Source organism: Mobula birostris, chromosome 3 (genome assembly GCF_030028105.1).
Source record: "Mobula birostris isolate sMobBir1 chromosome 3, sMobBir1.hap1, whole genome shotgun sequence".
Classification (NCBI taxonomy): domain Eukaryota; kingdom Metazoa; phylum Chordata; class Chondrichthyes; order Myliobatiformes; family Myliobatidae; genus Mobula; species Mobula birostris.
The window spans coordinates 35,680,632-35,694,161 of record NC_092372.1 but is presented as its reverse complement, the minus strand read 5'-3'; the positions used below and the strand labels follow the sequence as shown (position 1 = coordinate 35,694,161).

The 13,530-nt window shown below is 40.1% G+C and overlaps 1 protein-coding gene across 3 annotated transcripts in view; it reads right to left on the bottom strand.

Moving 5' to 3' along the window:
- The window catches only part of LOC140194974 (protein unc-13 homolog B-like), a 520,982-nt gene extending 512,068 nt beyond the window's left edge, over positions 1 to 8,914 (bottom strand). For all 3 annotated transcript variants that reach the window (XM_072252479.1, XM_072252480.1, XM_072252481.1), the window contains exon 1: positions 8,716 to 8,914. In XM_072252479.1, coding sequence (XP_072108580.1) covers positions 8,716 to 8,737 — 22 coding nt within the window. In that variant the 5' untranslated portion in view covers positions 8,738 to 8,914. The remainder of the gene's footprint in view (positions 1 to 8,715) is intronic.
- Positions 8,915 to 13,530: the final 4,616 nt, after the last annotated feature.

Here is a 13,530-nt window from a genome sequence, read left to right as displayed (position 1 = left end):
TCCACCTATCTTTGTATCATCTGCAAACAAGTTCACAAAGCCATCAATTCTGTCATCCAAGTCATTGACATACAACGTAAAAAGAAACAGTCCCAACACAGAACCTGTGGAACATTGCTAGTCATGGGCAGCCAACCAGAAAAGGCTTCTTTTATTCCCACCCTTTGCCTCCTTCTAATCAGTCACTACCTTATCCATGCTGGTATCTTTCCTGTAATGCCATAGGTTCTAAACTTGCTAAACAACTTCATGTGTGGCACCTTGTCAAATTCCTTCTGAAAATCCAAATACACAACATCCATCAATTCTCCTTTGTCTCTCCTGTTTGTTATTTCTTCAAAGAATACCAAAAGATTCACAAGGCAATATTTTCCCTTGAGGAAACCATGAATCCTGAAACCACATCCTTAATAATCAACTGAAAAATCTTCCCAACCACTGAGGTCAGACTAACTAGCCTATAATATCCTTTCTCCTGCCGCTTTCCTTTCTTGAAGAGTGGAGTGACATTTGCAATTATTCAGTCTTCCAGAACCATGCCACAATCAATTGATTCTTGAAAGATCATTATTAATGCCGCCACAATCTTTTCAGCCACCTCTTCCAGGACCCTGGGTTGTACACCATCTGGCCCAGGTGACTTATCTACCTTCAGACCTTTCAGCTTCCTAAGAATCTTCTCCCGAAAAATGGCAACTTCACACACTTCTTCTCCCTGACATACCGAACTTCCAGCATAATGCTAGTGTCTTCCACAGTGAAGACTGATACAAATTATTTAATTTGTCCACCATTTCCTTGTCCCCCATTATAACTCTCCAGTATCATTTTCCAGTGGTCCAATATCCACTCTCACCTCTCTTTTACACTTTATGTATCTGAAGAAACTTTTGGTAGCCTTTTTAATATTACTGGCTAGCTTACCTTCCTATTACATCTTTTCCTTCTTAATGACTTTTAGTTTTTAAAACCATCCAATCCTCTAGCTTCCCACTACTTTTTATTCTACTATATATTCTCTCTTTGGTTTTTATGTTGGCTTTGAGTTCTCATCAGCTACAGTTGTGTCATCCTCCCTTTAGAATACTTCTTCCTCTTTGGGATGTATCTATCCTGTGCCTTCAGAGTTGCTCCCTGAAATTACAGCCATTGTTGCTCTGCCATCATTCTTGCCAGTGTTCTTTTCCAATTAATTTTGGTCAGCTCCTCTTTCATGTCTCTGTAATTTCCTTTACCCCACTGTAATACAGATACATCTGACTTTAGCTTCTCCTTCTCAAATTGCAGGGTGAATTCTAACATATTATGATCACTAGTCCCTAAGGGTTCTTTTACCTTAAGCTCTCTAATCAATTCCAGTTCAGTGCACAACACCCAGTCCAGAATAGCTACTCTTTTATTGGGCTCAACCATGAGCTGCTCTAAAAAGCCATTTCATATGCATTCTAGAAATCCCCTCTCTTGGGTTCCAGCACCTACCTGATTTTCCCAATCTACCTGCATATTGAAATCCCCCATGACTATTGTAACACTGCCTTTTTGGCTTGCATTTTCTACTTCCCATTGTGATTTGTAGACCACATCTTTACTCTCATCATTTTACGATCGCAGTTCCTCAGCTCTACTCTCAACGATTCAACACTTTCCGACTCTATGTCACCTCTTTCTAATAATATGATTTCAATTTTTTTTTAAACCAAAAGAGGCACGCCAGCCCCTCTGCCTTCCCTTTCGATACAATGCGTAGGACTTTAATCTCTCAGCAATTATCTTCTTTCAGACATGATTCAGCAATGTCCACAATGTCACACATGCCAATCTGTAACTGTGCTCCACACTTATCTACCTTATTCCATATACTGCGCATGTTCAAATATAACACATTCAGTCCTGTTTTCACCCTTTTTGATTTTGACCACCTTTTACATTGCAACTCTTCCAATTGACTGCAATTTTCCCCTTTCATTAGCCTCTCTTTGCTGAATATGAAACTTGAAAAATTCAGAACTTTTGGACAGAAAAGCTGAGCCATCCCAATACAAGCACTCAGGGCAGCACGTCATCTTCGTTGTAAAACAGTACAGCCTTCCCTACTCCACATTAACTTTTACAATAATGTCAGATAACTCACCTTCTCTATCCATATCAGAAGTAGCCTAACCATCTGTGATACAGGCTTGATTTCTTCTCTCTCCGCTAGCACAGTGTAATTGGCTGGACGTGCCCCACAACTCTGTCTTTCGAAACTTTTGTGCCTTTCTTTCTGTTCTCACTCCCCAATTGCCATGTCAGAGCATTTATGTTCTCTTTTCAGATTCTCTCTCTCACACAAAAAAACATTGCCTCCATTACCCCATACACTGGATGCCTTAGTTTTCAGTTTTTGCCCCACAGCAATTCTAGCCTTACCCTATCAGAGATAATCCTTTTGACCTTTCCAACTCACCCCACCCCTCTGCAAATTTAAATTAGCTTGTTTTTTCTCTTTCCAGTTCTGATTAAGAGTCTTCATCCTGAAAGTTTAGCTCTGCTTCTCTTTTCACAAATGCTGCCTGACTTACTGAGGAATACCAGAATTTTCTATTTTTCATTCAGGGTTTTCAACATCTTTTTTCCCCATCTGGTGTGGCATTTTTGTACTTCTCACTTCTGAGGCATGGTTCTGCAAATGAAAAGGAAGTTTCCACTTTTCATGCCCTAGTCTACAAAGAAAGTAACATGTCTTCATTGGACACTGGAGAGAGGAGAATAGACAAATGTTGTTCCTATCCACACAAACACATTCCTACAGGAGTCAAAAAAAAACCCGTAACATTGATCTCCAAAAGTTATACCATCATTTCTTTCCACAGATATGGAAACACAGCTTAATGTCCTTGTTACTGTGCAGGTTTAAAATCAAGTTATCATTTTAAGATTAGAAAAGTTAAAAAGGTGCTTGAAAATCTGAAATAAAAACATTAATAGAGTACTCAGCAAATCAGTCAGCATCTTAGTATTTCAGATGGAAATTCAGTAGGTGGAGCATTGACCTGAAGCGTTAACGGCTTCTCCCTCAAAGTGCTGTCTGATTTACTAAGTGTATCCTGCGCTTTCTGATTTTTTTTTAAATCACCATATCAACCTAAACTAATTTTATCTATTGAATTTAACCTGATGTATGTGCAAGACATTATTTTGAGAGAGAAAGGAAACCTTTCATTCTGTTTCTTAATAATTCTATTGCTCAAAAGGTGACTTAAGTGAGATTTTTTAAATGAGTTAGATTATTTTAATAGACTATTAGAGACTCTAGCAAATTGCCTAGATGATAACAAGCACCCCCATAGGCTTCACCAGTGCTGCACTTGGATCAACTGGTAAGAAGTCTGCTGAACCACAACCAAAGTGAGCTACTGCCCTGTTCTCTATATTCCAAAACCTAAGCATTTCAACAGCCACCTGGGGTAGCATCCAACAGCTTTGACAAGATGGAAAACTTGCAGCAAGAGAGGAAACCCAACTGTGAATATCAGCCACAGCTGTGAATCCAATCTGGTCGAGACTAAAGTATGCAGTGTTAGAAAGGAAGAACCAATTCCAAAATTTCCATAACCGTAGGTTTAAGGAGCTTACGTCACTATTTCTAAAATTCAATACACAGACATTAAAATGTGTTAGGAACCAACACACCATATCATTCCTGTATTAACTTTAAAATGTATTTTCTTAATCAATTCAATAAAGTCAATACAAAAGATGCCATTTCTATCTTAATGCAAAATGCTCACCAAGATGTGAAACTATGTTTAATATAGTTTAGTACCTTGATGTAAATGAAATCCAGTGCACAATATTATACAACTGACTCTAGAGCACTTACTAATCAACCAAAGTACATTGGATAAATCGCTATAAAAATGCTATTAGAATAGATAAAACAATTATCTATGATCCTATAATACATTATTAGGATGTATCATTTGTACCATGAGGACACATTTTAATAACACAACTTGTACTTATTCTACACACATAAAAATTGCTGGTGAACACAGCAGGCCAGGCAGCATCTCTAGGAAGAGGTACCAGTCAACGTTCCGGGCCGAGATCCTTCGTCAGGACGAAGGGTCTTGGCCTGAAATGTCGACTGTACCTCTTCCTACCTCTTCCTAGAGATGCTGCCTGGCGTGCTGTGTTCACCAGCAACTTTTATGTGTGTTGCTTGAAATTCCAGCATCTGCTGATTTTCTTTTCTTTGTCCTTTGGATCTTTTCTTTGTACTTTTGTCAGTTAAATGGGGGTTCACGTGAATTGGCATGTCACAGATTTTTGTTTTTGTTGCATTTTGGAAAATATCCCAACTTTTCCAGAAATGGGGTTTGTATATATACACATTCTTTCTCTCTCTCTCCCTTTTCTCCTTCTGTCCCTCTGACTATACCCCTTGCCCATCCTCTGGGTTCCCCCCCCCACTTTGTCTTTCTCCCCAGACCTCCTGTCCCATGATCCTCTCATTTCCCCTTTGCCAATCACCTGTCCAGCTCTTGGCTCCATCCCTCCCCCTCCTGTCTTCTCCTATTATTCTGGATCTGCCCCTCCCCCTCCCACTTTCAAATCTCTTACTAACTCTTCCTTCAGTTAATCCTGACGAAGGGTCTTGGCCTGAAACGTCGACGGTACCTCCTCCTAGAGATGCTGCCTGGCCTGCTGTGTTCACCAGCAACTTTGATGTGTGTTATCTGCAGACTTCCTCGTGTTTGTATTGCACTTATTCTGTATGTTTCGATGACACTAGTTCTACCTTCTAAATTTATAATCTCAAAACTATGACATAATTTTTAAACAAAGAATCTGTTATCTGACTGAGACAATCTTTATAAAAGTAGTTTCAGAGATCCACCATGCTTGCTCTTAAGAACTATGGAATCAATTCTGCTCTCCAGCACATTCCCTGTATCCCTGCAAATACTTACATTTCAAGGTTTTAAACTTTTTTTAAAACTTGCTATTGGAACTGCTTTCATATTCTTTCTAGCTGTGCATGCCAGATCATCACACTTATTCCATTTCATTCCAAAAACAGATCCACTATTCGTGTTTCCTGATTGGGCTGGAAACAGGCTGATCAAAATTAAAGTGTTCTTATGCCCATTTCAGTAATTCTCCCTTTTTTATTTTCCCACTCAAATGACAAATAATTCAAGTCCACCATTAATATTTACCTAAATTTTTAAATCTTTCTGCAAATTACTCCTCTATGCCTTCTCAGTATTTTGTGGCTAATAACGTACACTTAGCAGCATGACAGTTCCTCTACTATTCTGTGATTCCATCCAGATTCTCCTTCAAATAAATTATCTCATTCTTGCATAGTATATTTGATCACAAAAGGTAGGTTCATCCTCTTCCCCATCTGTCCTGAATATAAAGCAACACACACACAAAATCCTGGAGGAACTCAGCAGGTCAGGCAGCATCTATGGAAATGAATAAACAGTCGACTTTTCCAACCAAGACCCTTCTTCAGGATTTCCAGCATCAGCAGTCTCTCTTGTATTTATATTTTCTGAATATGTGTAGCTTGCCCACTCTTCTCTTCATTTTTGTCAAGTCTATATTGTTGCTAATACGTAATTATCTAATGAGGAGACCCGTGTCTGTGACTCACCTGCATTATTTACCAATTGTTCATTCATATCTCACAGTTGTCTGTGATTAAATTTAATTTGCCACTGCTCTGCCCAACTGATCAATGTAGCTATTTTTCCTTTGCAACTTTCTTTGCTGTCTACTATCTCTATTGTTTACAGTTCCGGTCTCCCCACTACAGGAAAGACATTTGTGCATTAGAAAGAGTGCAGAAGGAATTCACCAGGAAGCTGAACATGTCAGCCAGACCAAATATGGATGGCAGATGTATACATTTTCCTTTACCCCATTCAAAGATAATGGCTGAGGGAACAGTTAAGCCAATTCATCCTAAAATTATATTCAAATTGTCCATTAGCCAATCCCCCTTCCAATTTCTGCATGACAGAAACCTCAAATTGCTATCCAGAGGTAATCAAACAGTTGGTATTATGTCATCTTCACTGCTATAATATGCCAGAACAGAAAGGCATATTATATTAAATGTGATTTCTGCATCTGAGTGGTAAAGTACAAAATCAGGAACCCATTTTTTCTAAGAACTGAGCTCCTCTTACAAATACAATGTCCTTATCACTAATTCCATTTTATGACACGGTCACATTTTGTATTATAATTTTCACAGCTTTCAGTCTTTCCATTCTAACCTGAGTATTTTATCTTTTCTTCTCAATCAAGAAGTCTAGATCTACAACAATGCCCAACTTCATCTTCTGTTTGTACATTAGCTCATAGAAAACTGTTTTTGCCTTGTTCTCTGCAGTCTCAAACACTTCTTTTACCGTGAACGTTTCTAAATCACTGCTGTCTATGACATTTCCTGTATAGTCCTGGTTGCCCATAAGTTCCACCCTCACTGACATTTCCGGTCACCTATTTTAACAACTGGATATGCTTAAAGCACAGTCCTCCATACAACTAAAATACCTGTGACGCTTCTATTCAAACATTCCATTTTGTGACTCTGACCTGGGTTTGTTCCCTTCAGGGCTCAACCATTGTCTACTCTATTTCGCCCATCTATAAGCCACGTTCTAGAATTAACTCCACAAGTAGCTCTATTCTCCTTAAAATCCAGCCCTTTAATTATAGCTTTTAGATAATGATTCTTCTCTTCTTTGGCCTATGTCTTTAAATCACAGCCCTGAAGCATAAAATATATGACATCAATTATCACCAGAACTTACTGCACAACCCAAATTCAATTAATGGGAAGAAGAAGAAAATTTGCCTTCAGATTTTGGGTCACAATCCTACTAAGATAGAATGGTAACATTCTGGATTAGCCTTCAGCATCACTTTTACATAATTGCTTATCCAGAGATCTGCGCCTCAATCTCTCACTCCAATAACCAGAGAAATCGTTCTTAGCATTATAACACTTAACATTACTAAAATCAGACTGATTTGCCACTACAAAGCTGGTGGAATGCAAGATCAGCTTTTTTTCTAGATTTTTTGTTAGATGTGAGACAAACTATTAAGTTGTAGTTATGCTGATTCTATGAATACGATGGTAACAAAATCACGAGTTTTATCACCGTACCTTAACGCTTACGAATTAGTGCAAGGTTTTTTGGGGGGGGGGGGCGTTGTGCGGAAACAAAATCGCTAAATTCTTTCTCGGTTAAAATTCTTCAGATAATGATCAGCCAACACAAATATAACCACAAAATTTTAATGGTGTATGGGATAGCAAAATCTTTGTACTTTCGAAATTACTTTCCTTTAAATCAGTGTTTTGTCAACCTTAAGCTCTCCCGTCGAGACAAAAGGCAAAATCCGGGGAGGGTCGGTCGCCTGACATTGTTCACCATCTGGAGCTGGTGACAGAAGTTGCGAATACCTCCCACTCTTTCAGATTTCCGGAGTATCTTACGGCTATTACTATTTGCAAAATACACAGCCTTTAACATCAATGTTATACTATTGGAAAATCGGATTTAGAAAGAAAGGTGATGGGATTTCTGCAGTGAGCATTGAATAAATAGAATATTATTCAAAGTGTAATGTCACAGAAAATGCAAATGAAGTATTTAGAGTGGTAGGCATTACAGTAAGACAGCGAGTAAAACCGCCCTAAAATCCGAGATGCACCTGCACATCATCGATCGAGTTCATTCGTCCAAAGTTAAAGCAATTCTTAATGTGCTGTTTTAAACAAATCTGATGCCTATGATAGAAGTTGGTAAAGTGCCGAATAATTGGGATCACACTCAATATTTCGAGTGATACCACCGATCACGAGTTTCTGCCTACAAAGTTATCAGCAAGTTATCAACGTTTACAAACGGCCAAAGCAAAGCTCGTTACAGGGTGTCTAAAGGGTGTTACAGGGTATTTTAATTACAGCATTAAAAAGTTCATAAATGTCAAACTATAGTCAGAGTAATCAGCCAGTACCATTAGAGGAAAACTGGATTGCGCCGTGAACCATCTTCGCAAACGATTTTACTGTATCAGAGTAAAAATATATTCTATACCACGTTGCAGAATATCGCATCCATTGACCTGCACCGACAGCCGCCTCCGATGGGAGGCTTTAGATCGATTACCATATCATGGGAACAGAATTAATCATTGCTCTTGTCGGTGAAAGCGGGCGAGGTTTAGTATTTTAACCACAGCATATCCATGATACTTTTTGAAAACTAAATTCCAAATGATTATTTTACAGGATTTCAACTGTGAAGCGAAAAGTTCCATCGATGACACAGTATTTAGCATTTTAATCATTCCCGATACGCGAAAAGGCGGAGTAGACCGACGGTAACTGTGAGAATGGACAAATTTCCGCGAAAACTGCAACAAGTTACCCAACTGTCACATTCAATGTCGCAGCTGAGAAAAAAATAGTTATTTACGAACCAGTAATGATTGCGAAAGAGGTTCTTCAAACCAGCAACAAGTCCGCTTACTTATTCAACCAGAATAGAGATGAGAAGACCTATTTTTAGTCCTCTCAGTGGGATCCGGGATATGTGCAGCTGGTGACTTTGAATGAAGTGATGGCACGGTGGGCATCAACCTTTGCCCCAGGCCTCTCAGCCCCCCACTCTTAATACACCCCTTAGCAACACTCACCTCTCACACAAAGTAGAGACATAGTGCACCAAAGTCCGCTTCACTGCCTAACGCCGCCGCTGAAAATATCAAATGTGGCTTTATTGGCCTTCAGGATGTGCTCGCTCTGTGCCGAGCCTCACCATTGACATCTGGAAGGAACTCTGACTCGCTCGACGCGACCACTGACAGCCCATCGCCATGTTGATTAGTCCGTTTATTCCACAGGCGGAAGTACCGTGTCTGCGGGGAGGGGGCGGGAGAGCAAGCAGCTTCCAACCAATGGTGCAGCGCCGTTCTGTGATCGATGCTCGTTCATCACGCCCTATCCGACCAGTGAACCAATTGAACAGGAGCGAGGGTGGGGAGGAGGCGGGGCTTAGGAGCCGCTCGGAGGGTGATTATACTGTCAGGTGAGTGACGTAAATAGAACTCAAACCTGCCTTGTTGCGAATATTCTCAGCTACAGGTAAACCATCGCTCCACGTCATTCCAGAAACCAGATCCCAAAACCTTGATTCAAGTTATTAAAGATCCTAGCAACACGAAGTAGACGCAGAATCCAGCTAGGTCAGAGCTGGCCTTATTTTTGTAAGAAGGGTTAATTGTGCTGTAAATCCCTTTGGAGCTTTTAAGCTGCAAATTGAGTTCCATGCATTTAGAATTATACATCCTTCAGTTTTGAAGGAGTCACTATGTTGCAACTTTACTCTTACTGGGCAATTAAAGTTTATAAATCGGCATTGCGAAACTAAAATAAATAACTTCAATTAAGTGTTTCGGTAGCTTTAGGAACAGCCGTACAATTTATAAAAAGCACATGTACTGAGTCATTAAAATAGTGTATCTTGACTTCTTGTAAATCCGAACATGCAATTTATATGTGCTTAACCACCGAGTTTCCACACTTGGCATTATTCATATAGACTATGTATTTAACTAATTAAAGTGCATTTGAATTTACCGACGCTATTTCAGGTGGATTTCCTTTTGCCTTTTGAATCATAAACACAAATCTCTCCGACCTAATCATTGACGTCAGCGGTGTACTCAATTCCTATTAATTTTTAAAACTTTGTAATTATAAGACCATAAGGCAGAGAAGCAGAATTAGGCCATTTGGCCCGTCGAGCCTACCCCGCCATTCAATCATGGCTCATCCTTTTCCCCTCCTCAGCCCCATTCCCCGGCCTTCTCTAATTCCATTTTTATGTTACAGGATTCATTTGATTAGACAGCACCTTTGTTATCAGTGTTCCCTTTTAATTTTATCTAAGAACCGCATACTTTTAATCATATTTATATGAATACAGTAAATATTTTCAAAAACTGATTATTGTTAATAAATTCATGATTTATCGTCGCAATAAAACGTATCAAATTTAGCCACAGCACGCACTGCTCAAAAGTTGTTGGTCTGAGACTTTCCGCAAAGGTTGACTGACCAGCATCCTTTTGTTTTCATTTCATATTTGCAATGTCCGCTGTGTTTTGCTATTGTTGAGGCTACAGACAAGACTATTTTAAATTATTAAGTGACTCTACCCACAAGCGTGCGGCAATGGTACCAGAGAGTGTGAATGTTGAAGTGATGATTGAAGATAAGTAATCTCCTTACGGAGTTCATGTAACTTTATCCATGATTATTATGCAGTACATGTCTGTTGTGTATAGGCTACAAGTCCTAGAACTTCCTTCCACTTTGAAAAGTAGGATTAAAAACTGCGGGTACTGGACATGTGAAAATGCTGGAAAGACATGTAAGCCCAAGCAGTATCTGTGGGGAAGAAAACTGTCGTTTCCTTGTCTACACGGGGCAGTTCCGTGGTTGCAGAAGCTTCTGGTTTTCTTCCTCACATTTTAGTTTGACACTATTTCTCGCCAAACTTCTGGATTGAAGGTTGGATTAATTAAGTCTAATTAAATCTAGTCCCCGGCTAGTCATGGAACTGAAGAACTACCGTTATTAACCACATATTCATATTAGCGGTTTTTGTAATTTAACTACTTCAGCAATTAAGAAGGAAGTCTATAAAGGAGTCGATCTCTTTTGAAGATATAGCGTTAATCATACAAAGAGATGTCCATCGGCTGGTTTCAATGGATTTGAAAGAAAACGCTGATATTCCCCCCATAGGACAATTTTTAATCAGTTGGCGCCTGCGAGTCATTTACTGTTGTTTTGGGCTACCATTCGAAGAAATAGAAATGTAACACAACGTCTCAATTATTACATATATTTCTTATCCAGCCAAACGGAAGCGTTGAGTATAATTCCACCAGACTCACTGTCAATTCTCCCAGAGATATTCGGAATTACCTGCCTGTAATGTCTCTCCACACCCAGGCCCCCCCCCGCACCCCCGTGCGCTTAACAAACAGATCGGACCAAGACACGTATCTTCATAAACACACCAACACAGCATAAAGAAATAAACTTCTCTCTGTGGAGGCACACGCAACTGTGATATTTATTAATCCCGTAATCATATTTTATTCTGATTACAAATGTTTTACAACAGAAAAATTGCTTTGTCTGTCTGTCCGCCGAGGTCGTACTCCTGATAAAACATTCAGAACACTTACAACTTCAATTTTTTAAAATTTAAAAACTCAGCTACGTTACAATCATAGCAAATGACTAACTTTTAGTTAGTTTAGTTAAGTGTCATAATAAACTTCAGAAATATTAGTTTAAAGGTAATACTGTAGCGTCCTCTGTTCAGGGGTGCGCTTTGCTCGGGGAATGGTGCCATCTGCCGCGTATGGGAATAATTTTTTTTTACTTCAGACGTTTTTTCTCATAATGTACAACTTAGAGCTGCTCGACCTACCCACAAACAACAGGTTGCTAGTCTGATTATATGTTTTTAGTACAGCAATGGAGCTAGCCATTATTCATGGCTGTCCTTGATCTGTCCAACGACGATAAAAGGTAGCGTTTAGGTCGCAAGATCTATTTCAGAGTGTAACTGAAAGAATATACTCCTTAGCAACAGGCACAAAATGCTGGAGGAACTCAGGAAGTCGGGCAGCATCTGTGGAAATGAATAAACGACCGTTGTTTCCAGCCCTTTTTCAGGACTGAGAAGGAAGCGGGAAGACGTCAGAATAAAAAGCAGGGGCGGGATGGAGGAGGTGAGCCGGAAAGTGACAGGTGAAGCCTATAGACCCATAGAACCATAGAACATTACAGCACAGAATCAGGCCTTTTGGCCTTTCTTGGCTGTGCTGAACCAATTTTCTGCCTAGTCCCACTGACCTGCACCTGGACCATATCCGTCCATACACCTCTCATCCATGTACCTTTCCAAGTTTTTCTTAAATGTTAAAAGTGAGCCCGCATTTACCACTTCATCTGGCAGCTCATTCCACACTCCCACCACTCTGTGTGTGAAGAAGCCCCCAAAAATGTTCCCTTTAAACTTTTCCCTTCACCCTTAACCCACGTCCTCTGTTTTTTTTTCCCTAGTCTTAGTGGGAAAAGCCTGCTTGCGTTCACTCTATCAAAACCCATGATTATTTTATATACCTCTATCAAATCTCCCCTCATTCTTCTTTGCTCCAGGGAATGAAGTCCTAACCTATTTCTCTATACCTGTGGCATTTGATTGCTTCTGGATATCGTTTAATTGAACTTAAAAATAGCTTGGACATGGGTTGATGTACTTCTGGCTGAAAACATAAGCAACTTTTTTTACGATTTGAAAACCACTGGTAAGTCCAGCACTTGTGTCTTGGCCTATAGAACAGCCTGAAGAGTAGATGGTGGTCTATCTTCTTGAGTCAATGCAGTTCTTCTGGTGAAGACAGGCCTGTAGTGATGTTAAGCAGTGAGCTTCAGGATCAGATGTAACAAGGACCAGATCACAACGGGCAATATGCAGGTATTCCCATTCATCTGCTACTCTTGTCTTTCTAGATAAAACAGGTTGTGTATTTGGGTGCTGAACAACCAGATGGCATACACGACAGCCACAGTATGCCAGTGGTGGAGGAAATGAATGTTTAAAATGGCTGTTGGTGTGCCATTCAAACAGTTTGCCCCGTCTTGGATGATGTTGCATCCCCTGAAAGTACCTGGAGCAGCACCAATACAGACATTGTAATTTCAACATGCCTTGTAGATGGTAAAAAGGCTAAGGGATATCAAGAAGTGGGTCACTCAGTGCACGATACTTAGCCTCTGACCTGCTCATGCAACCATTCTAGGCCATGGCAATCTACCAAGCGCGTTGGTGGTTGTGGAGTCAGTTGTGGTAATTCTGTTGAATGCCAAGGTCAGTTGGAGACCTTATGATAAAAGTAAGATCACTTACGAAGCAGTTCTAGGGGGATGCTTCTCGAAAGTTGCCTGAAGAAGCTTCTGTAGTGATGTCCTTCATCTGGAATGATTGAGCTCCAACGCCTACTATCTTTCTTTGTGCAAAACATAACTGCAACCATCCCAGAGTACTTTCCCTTTAATGCCCACCAGCTTTAGTTTTGCCAGAGCCTCTGATTCAGTCAAAGGCTTCCTTGATGTCAACAGCAGTCACTCTCACCCCACTTTTGAGATTCGGCTCTGTGGTCCATGGGGAGGACTCTGTTGAGGTCTAGAGTTAAGTGATCCTGGTGAAATCAAAATAGCACCAGCAAGGAGGTTATTGGTGAATAAGTGGTTAGTGTAACTCATTCACCAATAGTGAATAGCGAATCCGTGGTTAGTGTAACTCTATTACAGCATCAGTAGCCAGGGTTCAATTCCACCGCTATTCTCCACTTGACAGCTTGAGTTTCCTCCCACGTATGGGTCAGTAGGTTAGTTGGTCATATGAGTGCAATATGGCGGCACAG